Source organism: Condylura cristata, unplaced genomic scaffold, assembly GCF_000260355.1.
Source record: "Condylura cristata isolate star-nosed mole 26May11 unplaced genomic scaffold, ConCri1.0 scaffold00020, whole genome shotgun sequence".
Taxonomy (NCBI): Eukaryota; Metazoa; Chordata; class Mammalia; order Eulipotyphla; family Talpidae; genus Condylura; species Condylura cristata.
In genome coordinates this window covers 432409-454151 of record NW_004567121.1, presented here as the reverse complement: position 1 = coordinate 454151, position 21743 = coordinate 432409, and the positions used below count along the sequence as shown (strand labels likewise).

At 56.2% G+C, this 21743-nt stretch overlaps 1 protein-coding gene across 2 annotated transcripts; it reads left to right on the top strand.

Moving 5' to 3' along the window:
- Window positions 1–14538, top strand: PSD4 (pleckstrin and Sec7 domain containing 4). 2 transcript variants are annotated; one of them, XM_012727307.1, is made up of 16 exons: window positions 1–982; window positions 1977–2102; window positions 2398–2458; window positions 2915–3293; window positions 5423–5599; window positions 6047–6127; window positions 6272–6384; window positions 6602–6660; window positions 6876–6965; window positions 7945–7988; window positions 8375–8535; window positions 9520–9590; window positions 9710–9876; window positions 10351–10495; window positions 11244–11387; window positions 12994–14538. In XM_012727307.1, the coding sequence occupies exons 1-16, from the start codon at window positions 68–70 to the stop codon at window positions 13249–13251; spliced, it is 2991 nt and encodes a 996-aa protein (XP_012582761.1). In that variant the 5' UTR covers window positions 1–67; the 3' UTR covers window positions 13252–14538. The 2 variants fall into 2 exon arrangements, with proteins under 2 accessions (XP_012582761.1, XP_012582760.1); XM_012727306.1 differs by having other exon boundaries at window positions 9707–9876.
- The last annotated feature ends 7205 nt before the right edge of the window (window positions 14539–21743 follow it).

The following is a 21743-nucleotide window of genomic DNA, read 5'->3' as shown; positions in this document are numbered from 1 at the left end:
CGTAATCACACCATGGGGTTGTGAAGGCAGACGCCTCTGGAGCTCATTAGCAGTTTGCACTGTGTGGATGATGGGTGACGACGGACCCTCGGAACATCCCAAACCCGTGGAATTTCTTAACGTCTGCTTGGAAGACAGCCTGCAGCCCCACCCAGAAGTGCAACTGAGGGAAACGTGCAGCCCCCCTGACTCCCCAGAACCTTGTGGGGATCAGACCCTGGCCTTCGACCCTCCTGATCCCATCAGGCAAGATGGGCCTCCTGGGGACTCCTGTGCCTCACCCACACAGCTGGGGAACAGCTCTCCCCAGGGTAGCCCACAGGAGGGCCAGAGCAACTCCACCCAGGTGATGTTCTGGGAGGGCATCCTGCAGGCCCGGATGTGTGTCCTGGACCTGGAGGAGGAACTGGAGAAGACAGAGGGGCTCAGGACTGACCTGAGGTGTTGCCTGCCCGCTGCTCCTGCCGACCTCCCAACTTTCTCCGCCAGCCCCTCGGATCCCCAGGACTCGGGCCTCCACCCCAGCCCGTGTGCGGAGGAGGCCTCTGGGGAAGACGGCAGCGGGCCCGAGGGCGAGAGCCAGATCCCTGTGTGTTCCAGGGAGGGATCGCCAGGCTCTTCCCCAGAGTGGGGTCCCGAAGAGGAGAGCGTGTTCTTCGACAACCCCCTCTTCCTGGAAAGCCCTTGCTCTGACACCAGCTCTTCCGGAGCACGCTTTTCCTGGGACTTCTCAGCCTCCCTGGTGGATGTCAGGACGGCGCCCGAGAGCCCACAGACGCAGGGGCCTCCACTCCCAGAAGCCAGAGTGCCGTGGGAGCAGGGGAGCGAGCCTGACTGTGGGGGTGGCACTGCCGCTGACTCCAATGGGCACTCCGCCCCCTTGATCCTTGTGCCCACCTACAAAACACACTTCCTTTACTGGGCCACACCGGACACCACCGAGGGGGCTTCAGTAGAACCTCCTGACCAGGACGAGAGTGAGGTGAGTGGTGTCAGGCCTGAGTGTACTTCTCAGATGCTCAAGCTTTTGGAATCTGGGAGTCAGAACAGAAAAACAGGCCTTGTGTGGCTTTCAGAGTTGTGGGAAGTTTTAGCCATTCCACAACGTCACTGGATGTAAAGGCCTTTAAAGCACAAGTGTCTCATCTGGCCAGCTCCAAGGGACTGTGGCATTCGGTTGCCTATTGTGGCATATTCCAGACCATTCTCACACTCTACCCTCCCACCTCTGAGACACTGCTAACTGCAACAGGACAGAGGTCGGCCTGCAAGGATGGGGTGGGTGTCTGTTTTAAGAGCTCCACCTTCACTTGAGAGAGTTGAGCATTTTGTTACTTTAGTTCACCATCTTTCCCTTCGCCCCTCCCTCTCCAGTGTCAACAGATCAGGCTGCTGTAACAAAGGCAGTCCTTGACATCTACTGGGACAAGTTCTGTGAGACAACACAGAGTTTCCCAGGGAGGCCTCTGCTTAAGAGATAAGGCTACTCAAGATGGCAGGGAGGGCTGTAACCTTCTAATCTCTCTAATCCCAAGAACAGTGGAGAAGAATCTCTAGTCCTGCAGCTGTGTCTCCCAAACCAGGGGACTCCCAAGTACCGTGGGAGCCCCTGTCCACCGTAGGCCAGGGGCCCCGTGAGGGGCAGTTACGGTCCTGTCCTGTAGAAGTGTGTTATCTCAGGACCTTCTTGCTATCGGGTACGTGGGGCCCCACAGGGACTCCTGGGAGCCCAGTCTTAGAGCTGGCGGCCTGCCCTATCTTGGAGAGGAGAGCTACACTCCATGCCTAGGCTGTCACCCTGTGCCAGCACCTCCTCAGACTGGCGCTCCAGGAGGCATGGCATCGGGCGTGGAGCAGAGACAGCAGAAGACAGTGGGGGTAGCTAGGAAGCCCAGAGGGCCTTGTGCAGTGGGAGAAAGGCCCTGGGCCAGGGTCCCTTTCTCAAACCTCTCTCTCCCTTTCTTCTCTCTGCTAAGCCTGTTCTAGGAGACAGTCTTAACCCTGCGCCCTCTGCAGCACCCTGTGTACAAGAAGCGTCAGCCTGGGAAGCGGGACACGCTGGATCTGAACCCAGCTCTGCCACACACCATGTGCAACCTTGGGCAAGTCGCGGCCCTTCTTTGGTCCTCACCTCCACCTGACTAGGGAAGGAATGTGAATTCAATGATTTTCAGGCCCAGCATTCCTAGGATGTGTCTTTTCCCACCCAGGATTCCATTTCTAAACTGAGGGCCCGAACTGGGCCATGTGTTCTGGGTCGGGGGACAACTGCAGGGAGGGGGGCTGTGTATACACCCAGTTATTCTCCCGTGCCCTCCTTCCCCCTCACTGTCTGGCCACTGCCTGCACTTCCCAGTGCCACAGGGCTCCAGGAGATACGGGTGTCTCTCTCCACAGGCCCAGCCCAGCCCTGAGGAATGGCAGACAGAGGAGGGCCCTCTTCTCCCCGAGGGCAAAGGTGAGGACAACCGGAGAGTCTGGGAAATGGGGTGGTGGGAGCCTTTGGAGTCAGGAGTGGGGACAAAAAGCCTTCTGGGATCCTGGGGTGCCACTGAGTACTTGCAGTGTATTGGGTTGGAACCAGACTTGAGGTTAAAGCCTGCTGCAGAGACTTCACTAGTACAGTGGATCTTCAAAATTGATTTCCTAGAGTAAATGATATGTACAAAATGACCCAGTATTTTCAATGCCTGGTCTAGTGGATCAACAAGTCCTGAACCCTGGTTGCCTTGGGCTCTGCGTGTGGGAGGTCAGTGCACCAGGGAGGGACAGGACATGCTGTCCAGCCTCAGGGGAGGAGCCCCAGGGAGGGAGCTGGCGAAGAGGCAGCCAGGCTCTTCTGCCTCTGCCGGCCCCTGGGCCCTCAGCCTGCCTCACACATTCTGTGCCCACCTCACTCCATGCTCGCCTCCAGGTGACAGGGATGCTGAGTGTCCCCAGGAGTCAGCTTCCTACACGCTGGTCCCCGGGCCCTGGGGTAGCCCAGCCTTTTCACCGGAGCCTAACAGCCCTGAGTCTGAGAGCAGGGGCCGCAGCCCCAGCCCCAGCCCGGAGCCCTCTCAGGAAAGCAGCACCCAGCTGCAGGACTGCCACACGGACACCACCCTCCCAGAGCGGACACTAGATGCTTCGTGCCCTTTGCTCTTGGAGATAGATGGGGCAGAGCCCAGTTCTCTGGAGAAAGAGGAGGAAGGAGCGACCCCAGGCCCAGAGAAGGAAGTAAGCAGTGAAGGCCCGGCAGGGCCTGCGGCTGGAGTCATGCAGCCCGACGCTCACCTGACCCCCACGGAAGGGTAAGTGGCCCTGCTGGCTCTGGGCTCTCGCGTGTGCATGCGCTTAAAAGACCCTAGTCTGGGTGCACATGAGAAATGCACACTGGGACTTTGTATATTAAAGCCAGGATGACATTGCACGCCCCAGCAGTAAAGAGTAAAGACAAAGGTTTGAAAGTAGAGAAGCTGAAGAGCTGACAGCGTGCACGCAGGGCAGGATTTGGGTGTACCTAGAGGGCCCAGAGGAGTCCAAGGTGGGACGGGGCGGTGGAGGAGTGGGGGTGTCGGGGAGCTGCGCACATGCCCGGAGAGGTGGGCGCGCTCCAGCAGGCCTGGGAGTGAAGTCGGCTCGCATGCTGCCTTGCACTTGAGGAGGCGCTGGGGAAATTCCGCCAGCAGGAGAGCTCGGTTGGGCCCAGTGGAGGATTGACCCCGTGCCATCTCACTGTCATTGTGTCGTGGCAACCAGAATTCACAGAAGCGTCTGGAAATCCATGCTGTCTCCAAGGGGTTTGAGAGGCTTCAGAGATCAGAGGAGTTTCTCAGTATCTAAAAAGAACAGGTTCTTTTTACCAAAAACTAAAGTCAGTTCAACTCAAAACAAAAGTAAATCAATCCACCTAAAAGGAGAAGCATGCTTTCATAGCGAATGATGAGAAAGGGTTTAAGTGGGGCTTTCTTGGTGACACACTTACAGAATGAAGTTTATTTCACCTTATTAGCACCGTGTAGGAGGTTTAACTTTCCAGCACAAATTCACTGTCACATAAAGGTCATTTTCGTTTCATCTCAGTTATCGCAGCCATTATATGTTCTTTATTACTTATTAGTAATAATATTGTTATTAAATTATTATATCTATTCTATTTGTAACAGCTTTGCTGAGATAAAAATTAGATACTTGTATTCACTCGCTTGTATTCATGACAGTTTATGTCCATGTAATGTTTTTTTCTTCCAAGTACTTCCCCATTTAGATGTTATTTCTGTAAAAGTACCTTAGGGCTTTGCCACCTGACTGTCCACATGATTCTCTTTGGCTGTGACAGTGGCCATTATTTTTATTTTCTCCTTTTCGCTTGCTTGCTGGACTAATTTCCAGTTCTTCCCTGGACATTGACTTTGCCTGGGACTCCTGGAACTTTCCAGCATCATTTTCAGGCACTTCATGAAATCCTAGGCTCTTTGGCAAGACTTGTAGTCCCACTGTTGACTACATTTTTCCTTAATTTGTGCACAGCTCGGTGTAAGGAGCCCCGGGAGGCAGTGAGAGAATTGCAGCAAAGGTGCTGACCCTGTCGGGCCAGAGATGGGCATCGTGTGAACACAGAGTGCTGCTGAGTGTTTTAGAAGGGGTCAGCGGCCTATCAGCAAAGCGTTGCCTTTCCTGGGGACCTTTGCTGTCTCTACCACTCTGCAACTGGGCCCTGGATCACAGGGATGGCCCACCCCGGTCAGTAAGGTGGCAGTGGGAACTGAACTCAGGTAGAGCTTAGACTTGTGGCCTGCCGGGTGCTCAGTGTCTCACTCTGCGTGCTCTCCGGACTGTCGGGGTTGCCAGGCAGGCCTGAGGACACTCCCAGTGCTCCCCGTCCAAGGTCTTCCTTTGCCGGGGCCGCCTATGCAAGGAGGGAGGTGGAACACCGGCCTCCCCGGCCGTCACCATTCCTAAGGCTGGACCCAGGGTTCCTGTCCTCACCATGCTGTTTCCTGGCTCCAGACCTTGGAGTAGGGGCTGGAGCTGGGCTTGGGTGGGGGAGATAGAGGAGGATCAAGGAGGCCTTATGAAGATGGCAGGACTGGTGAGGCCCTGACAGGCCTGCCTTCCCTGAGTAGGCTAAACACCTTTGGGGTAAACTGGGCTCAGAATGTCCCTGTGGTTCACCTGAGCATATGATGAATCCCAGGCTTGGTTTCCACCTTTGATGGCTTTGCAGGACAGTGCCCTGTCTGGGTCCTTCAAGTGCCCGCCAGCCAGATGGGTATTCTGTGACCCTGCCTGCCTCTGGGGGAGGCCCTGGTCCATCCCCTCCACTGCTCTGGCCCTGAGCGCTGGCCTGCACTCTCAATACCCTCTCTAAGACCTGCCCTAGAAGCTCTCCGTGTCCATCCCAAGGGGGCTGTCTGAGGACACCAATGGACTCTTGCAGGCTTCCCGAGGACCCCATGCCCCGAGCCCACTTGCCAGTGGAAGACCAGAAGTCACAGGCTGGAGACAAGCTGGCTAATGGCGTCAGCACTGACAAAGTGGCCTGGAATTTGGCCTCTCGCCTCTATCACCTGGAGGGCTTCCGGAAGTCTGAGGTGGCCGCCCACCTGCGGAAGAAGTGAGTGGCTCTGAGCCTGACTGAGTCTCAGGCTGAGACAGGATGGAGAGGAGCTGTTGCAAGGCCCCCTTCACGGGCTGCCCTCCCCCACCGCCCTGGCACCCCAGCATTCCTGTCCCAGGCCATCTTCCCCTCGCCCCCTCTCTCTCCATCTTGCCAGGCCTGCTCCTTCCTCTAGTGACTCTGCATCACCCCTTCTTCACACCCCTGACCCCTGCTTGGTGCCACTAGACTGGGTCCCCTTGCTTTTCCCTCTCCAGCTCCCTGGCTCCCTCCCACCCAACACTGGCTGGAGGGGCCGAGGGGGGCCAGCTCTTTGCCCTCTTGGGGCCCAGGGTCCAACCTTTCCCTTTCTCGGTCCTGGCCTGTCAGGCCCAGGCTGTGTGCAGGGCCTGGGGTCCCCAGCCCAGGACCCCTGTTTGACATCCTCCCCTTTTCCCTCCACAGCAATGACTTCAGCAGGGCTGTGGCTGCGGAGTACTTGTCCTTTTTCCATTTTGGTGGCCAGAACCTGGACCGTGCGCTCCGGTAGGTCTTTGGGCCCTTTCTGGGAGACCAGAGGAGAGGACTGGCTTCAGGGGGGTGGCATGGCTGAGGTTGGAATCTGGTCTTTTCTCTGCGGCCTGCCGGCCACGCTGGCCTGAGCTCCAACCCTGCTGACCTTCCTCCTAGGCAATTCCTCCAGGCCCTGGTGCTGAGTGGGGAGACACAGGAGCGCGAGCGAATCCTTTACCAGTTCTCCAGACGCTTCCATTACTGCAATCCCGGGGTCTTCTCCTCAGTAGGTAGGGAGGGGCTGGCCCCGAGGCAGGGCAGGGGGACTTTGAGGCACCCAAGAAGATGGCATGGATGTGTCCCCATGACTGCTTAGGAAGGAGTTCACTGGGTGTCTGCTGCTAGGAGAGTGTTTGGAGGGGGTAGAACTGGAGCATTAGGGGTCACCCACTCAGAGGAAACACAGGCGTTCAATTGCACTTCTCTCCACTTACCTCTTGGGGGCAGACTGTGTACACACCTTGACCTGTGCCATCATGCTCCTTAACACAGACCTCCACGGACAGGTGAGAGGAGGGGAGGGTGCCCGTGGGACCTGTGGCAGGCAGGCGCTGGGTCGAGGGGCTGGAAGAGGGAAGCTGAGATCAAAGCCTGGGGCAGGGTCAGCATAAAGCCCTGTGGGATGCGGCGTGGGGAACTGGAGGAGGTTCTGGAATGACTGGCCGGGGGGTTACCCTTTGGGGGAGTGTGCACCTGCTATCCACTCTGTCCGTGGCCCTAGAACATCGGGAAAAGCATGAGCTGCCAGGAATTCATCAACAACCTGAACGGCCTGAAGGATGGCGGGAACTTCCCCAAGGAGCTGCTGAAGGTACCGTCATGGGGCTTCCCAGAGCGAATGCCGAGCCCAGGCTGGCACTGCCCAAGCACCCCTGGGAGGACAGTGCTGGCTTATGACAGGCTGCTAGACCTGTGCCCTGGCCAGCAGGATCGGCCTCGCCTTGGCATCTGTTAGCTGGTGCACATCCAAACTTCTGTGCCCCCACGAACCTCCTGACTCAGAATCCCTGGGGCTGGGGCCCCTACAATGTTGTTTTAAGCTCTCAAATGATTCGTTGTCTCCTGAAGTCTGAGAAACTGTTTGTTTGTTTTCTCCAAGTGAACATAAGGAAAGAGCTTTAAGTGCTAGAAGTCTGGAGCTGGGACTTGGGAGCCAGATATTCTGAGGTTTGAATGCTAGTCTTGACCGACTAGGCATCTTCTTGGGGGCCATAGCACTTTGTAGTGTTGCTATCACCATGACATAAAGCTTGTCCGGTGCTCAGCACAGTGCCTGGCACACAGCACACCTTGCACAAGCAAATGCAGCTTGTGTGCTTTTGTCTAGTAGAACATTCACTGAGCAGTTCCCATGTGCCAGGCCCCTGTGGAGGCAGCGCTAGGAATACAGATCATCTGACTGACACTTCAGTTGTACCGGCTCAGAGCATTGCAGCCAGCCAGCCAGTCACTCACCATGCGTTTATTACCCCTGCCAGTCAGCTATTCCTCCTCTGTCAGGTTCCTTCGGGCAGGATGGCATGTGGGTGACTCATTTCTTCTTCAGGAGAACTAGTTCAGGCCAGGTAGGGACTGGGCTGGCTTTGCTCACCTTTCTGTCTCCAGCACCCAGCACAGGCACGCTGCAAATGCCCTGCAGTGGTTGTCTGTGTGTGTGTGGACCAGCCACTTCCCTGCTCAAGGAGGAGGGGCAGCCCTGTTGGGGAGACCAGGTGGGCTGCAGCATGCTCCTCTCCCAGCTCTGCCAGAGTTCGCCCCCAAGTCTGCCCACCTGTGTGTTTCTGTTCCAGACCCTCTACTGGTCCATCCGAAGTGAGAAGCTGGAGTGGGCAGTGTAAGTGAGAGTCTCCTCGCTCTGCCTCTGTCCTGTGTCTGGGTATATCCTCCCTCCACCTGCCCACTGGAGAGTTGGAAAAGTTTGGGTGCTGCCTCTGAGTAGGGTGGAGCCCGAGGCAGGGCCCTGGGCCAGTCTCAGAGAGGCGGAGGGTCCCAGGTAATATTTGGAGGAGCCAGAGGCTGTATGTGGGGGGATGAGGGTCGGGGGTGGGTGGGGGGGTGGGGGTGGTGGTGGAAGTGGTTCCAGGATCAGTGGTGGTTTCAAAAGAGGACACCTTTTGGGGGACCCTGGAGTCTGGCTCCCCAGTAGGAGAGTGGGTGCTGACGCCCTGGGAAGCAGTGATTCCCTCCTCTGGTTCATTAGCCTGATTCTCTGATATTCAGGGATGAAGAAGATACGAGCAGGCCTGAGAAGGCCCCGCTATCACCCCCAATTGGCAAGATGGGCAGCCCCTTCCTCCAGCTGGCCCAGGACCCCACCGCACCCACCTATAAGCAGGGCATCCTGACTCGGAAGATGCACCACGATGCAGATGGCAAGAAGAGTGAGTGCTGCTTTGCTGCAGCGTGGGGCGTCTGTCTGTCTGGGGCAGCGTGATGCGTACGCGCCGCTTCGCTCAGGGACAGGAGCTGACATGTGCACGGGTCAAGGATAGGCAGTTCTATTCCTTCCTCACCAATGACCAGGGACGGGGCATTCCTGTCCCCCAACCCCTCTGGTGAGGCCAAAACTGGCCAAGCACCGCAGGGCCTGGAATAATCTCAACAACTAACGCTCCACAGTAGTCTGCATGCCGTGTTCCTGCCCGAAGAGGGGCAGCTCTGTTGGGGTGACCAGGATTTGCTGAGAGGTGCGGGGATGGCCAGATCAAGTTCAGGGATGTGGGGGAGAAGGTTTTGCTTTTTGTTTTGGGGGTGCATTGTGGGGGGACAAGCTCACAAGGCTCTTGGAAGTGAAGGTATCTGAGCTGAACGCTGGAGGGAGACAGGGTCTGGATATTCAAAACGGAGTAAAAGGCGAGGTGGATTTGTGCTGAACAGGGACGTGTGAGAGTGGCAGAGATGCGTTTGGGCCTCAGTCCCAGACAGCTGCGGGCTTGAGAACAGGCAGGGACACGGCCAGAGCTGTAGGAGAATCCCAGCCTGGACTGGGCGCGGCCACCCAGGGAATTAGCATGCGGCTGACGGAAGCCCAGGGGCCTGAGGAAGGCCTGAGGCCCGGGCCTCTCTGGAGGGAGCTGGAAGATGTCTGGGTGGCACTGTGCTGGCTGGCTGGCAGTGGTGTGTTTGAGAGGGTATGTTCTGTGTGAACGCTGGCTGTGTGCATACGTGGCCGGCCCGGTTTTCAGGCGTGATGACCTATGTGGGGCACGTGACCGGCTTGGTCACGATCGGGTGTGTGTTTTGTGTTGGCGTGCCTCTGCCTGTTGTGTGCACCCTGGGGAGGGCCTGGAGAGGGGGAGGGAGAGGAGGGCTTTGTGTCTGGATGGGGTACCACCACCCACCTTCCCATTCTGCACCTGGGGCAGCGGCGTGGGGCAAGCGGGGCTGGAAGATGTTCCACACCTTGCTGCGAGGGATGGTCCTCTACTTCCTGAAGGTAGGCGGCCTGTCCACACTCCCCGAGGGCGGGGGGCGGGGGGGGGAGGGGCCTTGGACGCTTGGGAGGGGCACAAGTGATGACAATGCTCTTTGCTGAAACCCCTTGTCCTGTAGCAGGGAGAGGACCCCCCTCCTCCTGAGGGGGAGATTTTGGTGGGGCAGATGGTGGATGAGCCCGTTGGGGTGCACCACTCGCTGGCCACTCCCGCCACCCATTACACCAAGAAGCCTCACGTCTTCCAGCTGCGGACTGCAGACTGGCGCCTCTACCTCTTCCAGGCACCGTAAGTCCCTGGGGTAGAAGACAGGTAGCGAGACCCCGGGCCCTGCAACCCTTCCCCCACCTCCACTCGCCCTGTGCTGGCTGCTGGCCTGGCCCTCGTGGGAGCTATGTCTTGGCCAGGAAACAGCAAATGCTGCAGCTGGAGGGGTCCTAGGCTGTCCCTAGGAAGCACGAGAGCTCTCTGGGTCGGGACCCACTTTGCCAGTACATCAGCCTCTTCCTTGGATGTCTGGATGGGGCCTCCGGATTCTGGACAGAGGCCAGGAAGTCACTAACAGTGACCTATCGTTATAAGATCGACTCCCTTCCTAGATTTTTCCTTTTGGCCTGTGACAAGGTCACTTGAAGAGTCGACCACACTGCTAGGGGCAGTGTGGCTGAGTCCTGAGCCGCTGGACATGGAAGTTTGGGGGAGGAGGGGCAGGTGACCGGAGCGACCCTGACCCTGGGCACCAACAGCCTCCTCTGCCCACAGCACTGCCAAGGAGATGAGCTCTTGGATCGCTCGCATCAACCTGGCCGCTGCCATGCACTCAGCGCCGCCTTTTCCCGCTGCGGTGGGCTCCCAGCGCAGATTTGTCAGGCCCATCATGCCCATGGGCCCTGCCAACAGCTCCCTGGTATGGCCCCCGGGAGCCGCGGCTGGGAGGGGGCTGCACGGGATCTGAGCCAGAGGTCTGGTGGGGGAGAGAGCGGGGGCAGGGCTGTACCCTGGGCCCTGGAGCAGAGAAGGCTGGGCACCTGGCCGGGAGAAGGGTCAGGAGGACGGGCGCTGCTGCATTTTTTTTGGGTTTTTTTCCAGGACAGGAAAACCAGTAGCTTTATTTCCCAAGGTGGGGGACTGATTGATTTGTGGCGCAAATTGCAAACCCATGCCGGGAGGCTCTTGGAGGTGTAGCAAACAGCAAAAAAGACAGAAAAGAAAGAGGGAAATCTCGCAGCCCTGGTAGTGAGGTTGCAGCGCCAGCTAGGGCAGGGGACAGGTGACATGGAGATGAAACAGGGAGATCTTGGCCATGGGAGAGCCATGGAAGATCTGTGGAAACTTCCCCCAAGTGGGGAAGTGCAAGTAGAGGCAGACTCTGTCTTCACACAGACCCACTGCAGAGGGCACAGACCCCATGCACTGAGGATGCAGTGGTCTGTGGTCTGGGAACAGAGGAAGGGAGCGTGGCACACCTGGGCTCTGGAATGAAGAGGTGGAGGACGGTGGGCAGCTCGCCTGTCCCCAGGAATGGGGGATAGGAGTGGGGGATAGGAATAGCGAGTAGGCTCCACACCTGGATCCTGAAACAGGGATGTGGGAGGAGGGGGGCATGGAAGGGGAGCCATCTCGGGACAGCTTTTCCCACTGCCCCCTACTGCTAGGAGGAGCAGCATCGATCCCATGAGAACTGCCTGGATGCTGCCTCGGATGACCTGCTGGATCTGCAAAGGAACTTACCAGAGCGGAGGGGCCGCAGTAGAGAGCTGGAAGAGTACCGCCTGCGGAAGGAGTATCTGGAGCATGAGGTGAGGCACCCCAGTCTCAGCCAGCCAGGCCTCCCAGGCCTTTGGGACCCCCTTTGCCTCCCCAGCCCGACCCTCTGCCGCCCTCTTGTGGCCGCCTGCGGCCCTGCGGCCCTTGGCTGCTTAGGGCGAGCGAAGCCATTTGCCTGCCCACACCGGGCTCTCTGGGCGCTGCCTGTACATTTACGGACAAGTGCACGCGCAAGGAATGCATGGACTGTGCAGCCGGGCCCTTTGCTTCTTGCTCTGGAGGCTCAGAGCAGCTGTTTGCCTGGAAACCAAACCCTAGGGGCTGATACTAAATATTTTGGTTCTCAATTTAGATTTGGCTTTCCAAAGTAAAAACTATATTTTTAGCTGATTTATTCCCCCTAATACCTAGATAGGAAGTGTTTTTAGAGCTTGAGTTGCTTGCATGGGTTATCTTATTCTGCGATACAACAACTCTGGGGTGGGAGGGACTGTTACCTTTATTTTACAGAGGAGGAAACTGAGGCAAAGAAAGATGAAACAACTTGCTCAAACCTGATAAATGTATGTGTTACTTCAGTCCCAGAGTCCCCGGTGTGGCTGAACCCAGCCCACAAATGTGAGAGCCTCGTTTGTGGTTTTAGTTAAGAAATGACCTTTATTAGCTCTGTGATCCATGCTGAAATGTCTTATCCCTTAATCCCGCCTGCATTCCCTTCAATTTGGCCTCCTGTCCAAATTCTGGGACCCTAAGCAGGAGAGATAGGGGAGAGGCAATGTGAGCACAGAAAATGTATGAGGCCCAGAAAAGGAAGCTGAAGGTCAGGGTGGCCTCCTGGCCACACCTGCTGGGCTCTCCAGCAGTGCTCTTTCTCTGGGCTCTGGCACATTCTTGTGGCTGCTGGTTGTGGCAAGGCCCAGAGGCCCGAGTGTGGCTGAACCCAGCTCTGACTACAGAATCCCAGCCTCCCCCTTCCTCCCCACCCCACCCCCATCCACCAGCTGGGACTTTTAACAAGCTCCTGGCTGTCCCTAGGCCTCATTTCCCTCTTTATAAAGCAGAGGATGATTCGTGTCCCACCAGCCTCCTGGCAGCCAGGATGAGGGCCCCGTGGGATGGAGGTGGAGAACACTCAGTAAACTGGGAACTGTATCCAAAGGATGCTAGTTACAGAGACCTTAGGAGTGTGAAACAGATGAGGGTGATCATGCTCTCCAGATGCCAATTGTTAAAATGCTATTCAGACTCAATTATGGTTCAGTACAGATGTGAGCTGCTTGTGTACAGGGCCGCCCAGATCTCAGGCCTGGTGGGCTAGAGATCTTTGAGTGTCTCTGACATGTAACACATTCTAGAGCTGTTAGTTACCGCCCTACAAGGTTGGCTATTAGAACAGGGCTGGGCTGGTAGGTGTTCTAATACCATGCAGATAACTGCAGGGCTCTAATGTTTACTGCTGTGTTATGCAAGGGCTGGTTGCTCAAGTACGATACGGTTAGCTGTTGGCCCAACCTCTCTCTGAACAGGTCTGTATTGCCATAGCTTCTCACATGGGTGAGCTGCCTGTCCCCTGCAGTCCAGCCTCCTCCTGAGCTGGAGCCGGGGTGGTGCTCAGGGGCTGGGTCTTGTGTGTTGTAGAAAACTCGCTATGAGACATACGTGCAGCTGCTGGTGGTCCGTCTGCATTGCTCCTCGGATGACCTGGACCTGTGGGAAGAGCAGCTGGGGAGGGAGGCTGGAGACCTTCAGGAGCCCAAGCCCAGCCTGAAAAAGTCCCACTCCAGCCCGTCTCTGCATCAGGATGAGGCCCCCACCACAGCCAAGGTGAAGCGCAACATTTCAGAGCGTAGAACCTACCGGAAGATCATCCCCAAGCGGAACCGCAACCAGCTGTGAAGCTAGCAGACACTGGCCCCTGCTCTGGGTGGACAGAGGTGAAACCCTGCAGGGCAGCCTCGTCTCAGTGCGCCCTTCATGACGGAGGCGAACCCGCTGTCCTGCTCCTCCTTCCCAGTGGACCCATTTCCCCATGGACCTCATTCTCTCCCTCTCTCACCGGAGCTCTTACAGCACTGCCGTGCCTTCCCTGAGGGCGGTCCATGGGCACTCCAAGAGTGCCTTGTTTCCTGGGCCTGCATCAGGGGCAGCATTTGCTTAAGAATCAGTTCACCCTGTCCTGGGCTTATGGAAGAGACTGGGGCAACAGAAGTCTTTGGGTAGTCAGCGAGGGGGCCTTAGCGCCAGGGGTGGCACCAGCAGGCGGCCTGTTATGAGAGACCCTGGAGGTCCTGGCCAGCTCCTATGACAGGGAGTAGCTCCACTCAGCCCCTGCATGGAGGGGCCAGACTTCTGGGCGGGCCTTCAGATGGCCTACAGGCAGGTGGCAATCAGGTGAGGCTGACTGGGGCCTGCGTGTCTCTCTCTCCTGGTGCCTTTCCCTGTCCTTATCCTTGTACAAGGGGCTGATGAGGGCCCTCTCTCACCCATCCAAATGCCAGCCAGCAAAACAGACTGATGGAGGTCAGTGAGAACCAGTGGTGTGGTCTCCAGAGCACTGGAGCATCTGGGAACAGGGGCCTTTGTTTCCCAGGCTAGAGAAGGAGATTCTTCAGGTTCAGACTTCAGGGAGCTGAGGAGTAAGAGGTGGGGGTACGTCCGCCTGGGGGTTCCCTGGGCAGGACCCTTGGCTGAGGAGATTTGTGAGGGTCACACTGGCTCTCTTCTCAGACCCCCATTCCTTATAGCTCCATTCCTGAAGGCACCAGTTCCCTTTTTGCCCTCCTGCCACATCACGGGGGCTTTGCTGGCCTCCCAGGAAGTCTCCTTGTGCTGCCCTCTGGCTGCCTCCCAGCTGGACCTGTTCTGGGGGAAGGTTCCGGAGGCTTGGGGTCCGAGGCTCTGCCTGTGGGAAGGAGGCTGGGCCGGGGGAGCAGCCACCATTGTCTCTGTTCAGCCAAGTGTGCGAGCAGGCTGTCCGCCCGCCCGCCCGCCCGCCGCCGCCTGCCGGCTGACGCACTGCCTCTCCCTTCCTGCTGGTCCTCCCTTCCAGGCTTGTGAGCAGCCCTGGGCCTGGACCATCACCCCAAAAGGCTGACCTTTGGGGACATGAGGAATCCTGAACCGGGGCCCAGAGCCAGATCATGCACCCAATGGGTGCGCAATAAAAACAGGCCAATGAAGAAGGTGTGCTGGAGTGTGTGCAGGGGGGAGCGTCAGGCGGTTCTGGGTAGCTGGGGCTCCTCTGAGTGGCAGACTCGCCCCCTTTTCTCTGAATGGCTGTATGTGTCTGTATATATGCAACTGGTGTGTGTGTGTGTGTGTGTGTCTGTGTGTGTGTAGAACACTGTGCAGCATCCAAGATTTGTAAATCTATTAAAGCTGGAGGGGACTTCAAGAATCCTTTACTCATCAGTTGACTCATTCATTTACTCATTTCACAAATAATAGTGACCACTTTTTTAAAAAATATTTATTTATTCATACAGAACTGGGGTACAGGTCAGAGATGCGGAGGGTGAGAGGATTCACCAGCGACAGAGTGGGAAGCAGAACAGGCAGATCGACGAAGTACACTGCTGAAGGGAGCAGTGGGTGGGTCAGGAGAGGTCTGCCACGCCATGTGGTCTCCTCCGGGGCAGGCAGGGATCAAACTCATGCGGAAGTGGCTTTTAGCTTCTCAGTGCTGTGCTTTAACCCGCTGCGCCACCAGGGAGGGCCCAGTGACCACTTTTTATGGTGTTGTACTAGGTAACTCAGAAGGAATGAAACATGCCTCTGACCTCCGCGGGATGGCATGCCACCCTTGATCCCCAGATGTCAGGGTAGAGGCACGATGAAGGCACTTTCCTACCCTAGCCCCAGGGGTCTGGATTCAGTAGTTCTGGGCCAGGGGCTAGATGTGCATTTTTAATGCTTCTTGGGACACGGAGGTGCATGGCCGAGTCCAGTTGTCCCATTTGACTGAAGTGAGCACTGAGCATTGGGTGACTAGGCCCAGGGCTGGTGCTCACAGGGTAAACGCCCTAAGTGGGTTGTTTGACTTCACTGAACATGAGTCCTTATTTCTAATACCAGAGAAAAGGGTTTTGGCTCATCTGAGTGAGTGCCCTTGTGTACATTTGTGACACTTGGATGCTTCCTTGCTCTCTGGACTCACGTGAAGCCTTCAGAGCAGGTGATGATGGTGGGACTCCTTGGTCTGGAGGCAGCGAAGTGGACACTGGCTGCTGGACTGTGATTGTGGCAGGTGACCACTAGGAGGTGTGCTTGCCTCTTCTTAGCTTTCACCACCCAGGTGTCCTGCTGCAGAGGCCTGCAGCGGCCCATGGGGGGGGGGAGGGAGGGGGGGGGTCAGCTGGGCACCCAGCTGTCAGCACCGTGGCCTTCCTCTAACCACACAGGCTGCTGCAGCCTCCCGCCACCTGGGGAAGCCTACCACGCGAAGGCTGGGATTGTGATATCTTCCTGTACATGGGGAAGAATAAAGACATTACCGGGGTCTTAAGGATCCTGGGTTAGGGGAGAAACAAGCCCCAGTGTTCTCTGTCTGATCTTGTCTCCACCCCTCCTTTCCCACCTGTGAAGTCCTCAGCTTGTCCCTTCCCATCCAGGGGAGCTCAGCCCCCGGGGCCCTCCACCACCTCCCCATCTCCCATCTCTGCTCCTGGCTTTGTGCTGGTGACATTCATTTGTTGTTTGAAGAGCAAAAGATCCCTGAGACCCAGGGCCTGTTCCTTTCCTTTGGTGGCTCCGAATCCGATAGAGACAATATTTGGGTGTTTGGGGGCTGGAGGGCTGGAGGGAGGCAGGATGAAGAAACCATAGCAGTGGCTGAGCTGCGGCCATGTTGTGGGGACTGTGCGTGTGACCAAGTGTGGTTCTTTCAGGCTGGAGAGGAACAATCTCACGGCTTGGCAGGCAGCTGGGGAGCCTTGCTTTAAGAAATGAGTAAGGCCAATTGGTGGGAAGCTGCCCTGAGCTATGTGTGCAAGTTCTCTGTGAGTCTAAAATTAAAAAAAAAAAAAAAGAAAGAAAGTTTGAACCAGAGAAACAGTGACCTGGAACCTTGGAACAACTCACCTGGTGATCCCACACCTGGTGCTTCCTCCTCCCACCCTGGCTCACCTGCCTCTTCCGCGTGCTGTGCGAGGCTTTCCTGAGCCCACACCCAGAGGGGCCCCTCCCCCGCTGCCTCCTCTGCTACCCCTCTGCCTCCAGCTTTTCGGACCCTTGTGCCCTCTGGCCAGCTAACTAGCCACACCTGTACTGGTTCCCCTTCTCTCCCCTTTTCTGGAGGAAGAGGGGCTTTCTGGGTTTCCAATGCCGAGCTTTCCCTGCCAGCCAGGCACCTCCCTCTCTCTGGGTTCCCGTCTGGGTCTTGGGCCTACTGGTTACCCCTTTGTTGTCTTCTTGTGCCAGCCACTTCAAATACCCCCATCAGGAGGAAAAGCAGTAACAGAAGCCTGCACTGGACCTGCACCCTGTGGCTGAGACCCAGCGGACATGGGGTCTCTGCCAGCTGCCACCCTCTTCACCTGGTCCCTTTCACACCAGCTTCGGCCCCACCTTCCACGCGGACCACTGCGGACTCTCGGTCTTCAACTGCCATCAGTCTTCACCTGCTGGTCGCCGGGTGTGTCACCTCAGCAGCCTGGTCCTGGCCCTGAGCTTGGGCCCTGGACATTCTTTCTCCAACTATCTGACGAGGGCCAGTTTCTGGGCCCCTTGTGCTTGTTTCTTCTCTGTAAAATGGGATAATGACCCTACTTACCTCACAGGGGCTTTGTGAAGATTATGTGAAATTATGTACGTAAACATCCCAGAACAATGCCTGGCACAAAGGAAAACTTCATAGGTTAGCTATTAGTAGCCAACCTCCATGGCCTCACCTCATACGCACCCCCACCCTGGATTCTGGCTCAGGTTCTGCTTGAAGGCCGGGCCTCCACCTTCCGCTCTCTGTGCCGGGGTGATGCAAGCCACAATACGAACTCAAATGGGTTTTAGCAGGAAAGGGCATTGATTGACTTGGATAATTGGGTAATCTGTATGGTCAAATGGGATTTGAGCTGAGCAGGACCCCATTTCTCTCCTGCTCTCCACCTCCCAGGCCTCAGGGCCAGGACCAGGCTGCTGAGGTGACACACCCAGCGACCAGCAGTGAAGACTGATGGCAGTTGAAGACCGAGAGTCCGCAGAAGACCGAGAGTCTCTCCTACTCTCCACCTCCCAGGCCACCTCCCAGGCACGGACGGCCCTCACAGGACCAAGATGGCGCCAGTACTTCCTGAGACGCCCTCTTCATGGGGGAGTTCTAGCACACACATCTTTTCCTTGAAAATTTTCAATTCGAGGCCAGAAGTGGAGGATTTTTCCCAATTAGTTAATTTATTTCATTACTTCCTTGTTAATTTTTGGGCCACGTTCCATTTCTCCCTTGGGTATAGTCCCCATAGCTCTCCCACCACCATGGAAGTGTGATTCCTCACCACAGCCCCTTGTGCTCTTCCCTCCCTGTGTCTGCCTCACATCTGTGGTCAGCTTATAAGTTTTGTCTTTTTTTTCTTTATATTCCACCGATAGGTGAAATCATCTCATATTTTTCTTTTTCTGTCTGACTTATTTTGCTTTGTATAGTCCCTTCCAGCTCCATTCAGGTTGCTGCAAATGCCCTTTTATCTCGTTTGATCACTGAGTTCTCCATTGTGTATAATACCACATCTTGATCCATCGGGAAGGAGTTTCTCTGAACCACCTACCTTGAGCCCTGTGCCCACCTGTGAGCCAATCTCTCAGGGACACCTTAGGGGGTCCAGGTAATCTGAGCTCACCTTGTGAGGTGGGAGTAGGGGTGAGAGGCAAAGGTGTAACCTCCCAAAGGATGGGGACTGGGATAGGCTGCAGGGAAATTCTGAGCTCTAGTAGGGCCAGTAAGGGAGAAAGCTAACTGCTACAGACGCCATCGCTCCACGAAGACTTCTTTAGTCCTCATTTACGTCATGGGGAAGTCCATAGTTTTTTTGTTTTTTTTTTTTTCTTTTTTGTGCACACAGAACTGGGGTACAGGCCAGAGGCTCAGGGGCAGCGAGAGGCTTCACCAGAGACAGAGGGGAGCAGAAAGCAGGCAGATCAACGAAGTACACTGCTGAGGGGAGCAGCGGGCGGGTCAGGAGAGGTCTGCCACGCCATGTGGTCACCTCCGGGGCAGACGGGGATCGAACTCATGCTGAAGTGGTGTTGGCTTCTCAATGCTGTGCTTTAACCAGCTGCGCCACCAGGGAGGGCCAGAAGTCCATAGTTTTTATACTCCTGTTGCTTTGCTATGGTTTTCCCTGGACTGCCCTGGCCTCCTCTTCTTTCCAGGGAAGCATAAGTTTCCGAGGGCAAGAATAGGGCGACTTGGTTTCTATTGCATCTCCGGGCTCTTAACGGGGCCCTGACACCTAAAGTAGAAAAACGCAAATCTCGAAACTTTATCCTCCCTGGGCTTCTAGCACTCTGCTCTCTCCTGTTCCTCTACTTCCTGGCACACTCCTTTTCTGTCTCTTTTCTTGCTCCTCCTGAACTCAGCCTTTCCACAAAGGAAGCCTGGGGAAGCTACCCTGGCTGACCCTGGGGCTTCAGGACAGCTTCTTGAAAAGCTCCAAAGCTAATTCTCAGCCCTGATCTCTGTTCCGTATTTCAGAGATGGAGTCGGAGCTGCAGGACCTGGTCCAGAAACGGTAAATTTCTGTAGAGATGCTCCTCATACCATGTGAGATTGAACTCAGTTAAGATTGCCCTAACCCTATCCCTTCTGACGTTCCTGTTTGCTCTGAAAGGCAACACTGCAGGATTACAAGGAGCTGAGGCCGGTGGACCTTTGGTAACAGGTAGAAGCTTCTGGGTTTATGATCTCTCTGTTCTCATCGCCGGTGACACAAACAGGGTTGGGAGGAGGTGCCTGGACAGAGAAGAGATGAGTCCCTCATTCGTGCCTGCTCAGCAGCCCTGTCCTGTTTCCTGCGCCCCTCCACGCCCCACTTCCCGGGTGTTCCCCTAAGCCTAGGAGCTCTGAAGCTTGTCTCCAGCTATGAGTATTTCCCAAGACTCCAGTCAAGGTCATGGGCTAATCTGTGGTCCAAAACCCACTTGAAGAAAGTCTAGGGAGCTGAAGGGAGATTGACGCACTCAGGTACCGCAAAAAGAGGGCTTCTTTGCACAACGTGATGTGGGGTAGGTTCTAACACTTTCCTCGCAAGCTGGGACTGGGAGAACCCACTTCCTCCTGCCTGCTGATGGGCGGCACAGGGGGACCCGCTGACCTGGCTGGGTGTTTCTGAGGGCATCACCCACTCTGTCTCCCAAATCAGCACCTAGGTGACTGGCGCCCCTTACAGTCAAGAGCTAGGAAAAGGCTACCTCTCCTGAGAATTCGCGTGTTGTCTCCTGGTGAACGGGACCACGTGAGTGACCATGTCAGCCTTTTCTCCTGCCGTAAGAGACTCATGGCCAATTTCCAGCTTTGGTCCTACTCTACTACTGTTTGTTTATTTCTGGGGTTGGTCCTGCTTTCTTTCTTTTTATATTTTACTAATTTATTGCATACATTTCCTATGAACTGTCTCAAACCCTCTCTGGAACAAGGTGGGGAATACATTAATATTTAAAATAAAATAAACAAAATGTCAGTGTGTGTGTCTTAGGCTGGAAATTCCTTAAGGGCAGGGACCATGTCTGTTTATATAGCACCTGGCACAGTGTCAAATTGAGGCTTAACAAATGAATTTTGATGAAGAGAGAGAAAGAAGCTGCCTACACCAAGAGATTTAGACCTCACCCTCCCGCTAACCCTCATCCAAAACCCGTTTGCAAGGGGTACACGTTCCCCCGGCCCATTCCAGCCCTTACCCCACTCCTGGCCACCTCATACCTTCCTCTCCTCCGCCCCCAGCATGTCCTTGCTCATATGCTGCCCTGAGACCCACATTCCCCTGCCTCGCACAAACCAGCCACAGCAGTACCTCTCTCAGGGCTGCACCCCGAGAGCCCTGGCCCACCCTTTCACCCATGGCCCCACCTCTGAGGGCCTGTCCCAGGCCGGGCAGCGCATGTGGTGCTGGGAAATGCCAACGTCTGAGCCACCGGAGGTGCTGTCCCCATGCGTGCCTTGGCCTCTTGGGGGCCTCCAGCCAGGCGGGGACCTGGTGGCTGAGGGAGGGAGGGATAAGCTGCTTCAAAACTCCAGATGCAGCAGTTAAAAAGAGGACAGAGGCAATGATCCTTCAAATTGCCACATCTGTATAATCTGCCTTTTATTTTCTGCTTCATGAAGTTTTATTTCCTATTATTTATTCACCTCCCCGCCCTCCCCTCCCCCGCCTCCGCTCCTCCTTAGCAGGCGACATGCTCAGATGGGCCCTGAGCCTTGGCCTGGGTCTTGGCCCACCCCTACCCAACCCCCATCCAGGGCTGGCTGCTGGCAGGAGGCACCTGCTCCCCCTCCAGCTCCAGCGACTCCCTCTCTCCCACATCCTGGCACTTCAGTCATCTACCCTTCTCCCTCCGTCCTCCCAGTGGAACTGGGAGGATATGTACCAGGGGCATGGGATCCCAGAAGTGAGGGCTGTCCCCAAGTCTCTATCACTGTCACCACTCCTGAGCTGGAACAGACAGGGAAGAACCCAGACACCTAGAAGTCCCGGCCACGGTGTCCCGGCCTCCACGCACTCCCCACCCAGCTCCTCTGCGGAGTCTCACTCCGTGGGCTTGTCTTGCCCTCTCTCCAGACTCTGGGGCTGTAGGCAGGGAGCTGGGCAGGTGGCCCCCACCTGGCCAGGGTCGTATTGAGGTGGAAGACTTGCCACAACTGTGTGAGGGGCACTTTTAGTCTGTTTTGAGGCCCTGTGCACCCACGCCCCTTCTTCAGCCCTGTAGGGACAAAGACATTTCAAAGAGTGGCCTCAGGCCTGGGCTCAGGTCTGGTCAGGGGGCAGGGGCAAGGCTGGCAGAGGGTGGCTGTGGTGGGATGAGAAGGGAAAGGACGCTCACATTTTGAGGCTTCCTTGCCTAGCACCCCGTGTCTCCCCCGGGACACAGAAGTACAGGACAGTAGGGAATGAGAGGAGAGGCCTTCTAGAGTGGAGGTGTAGGGTCTGTGTTCCTAGTGGCTGCTTCTTGGAGAAGCGCGGGGTACCAGACACAGGCCTGAGGGATTTTGAAAACGTTACTTGAGTCCTGTTGGTGTTTTCTGTCACTTTTCTCATGAACTTCGTCATTTTCTCATCTTGCTCTATGGTGACATTTGTAAAAGTTTCATTTCTAAGTTTGGAGGTTTTTTGTTTTGTTTTGTTTTGTTTTGAAGGGATGGGTGTGGGAAGGGGAACACCCCAGTTGGATTCATCTTCTTT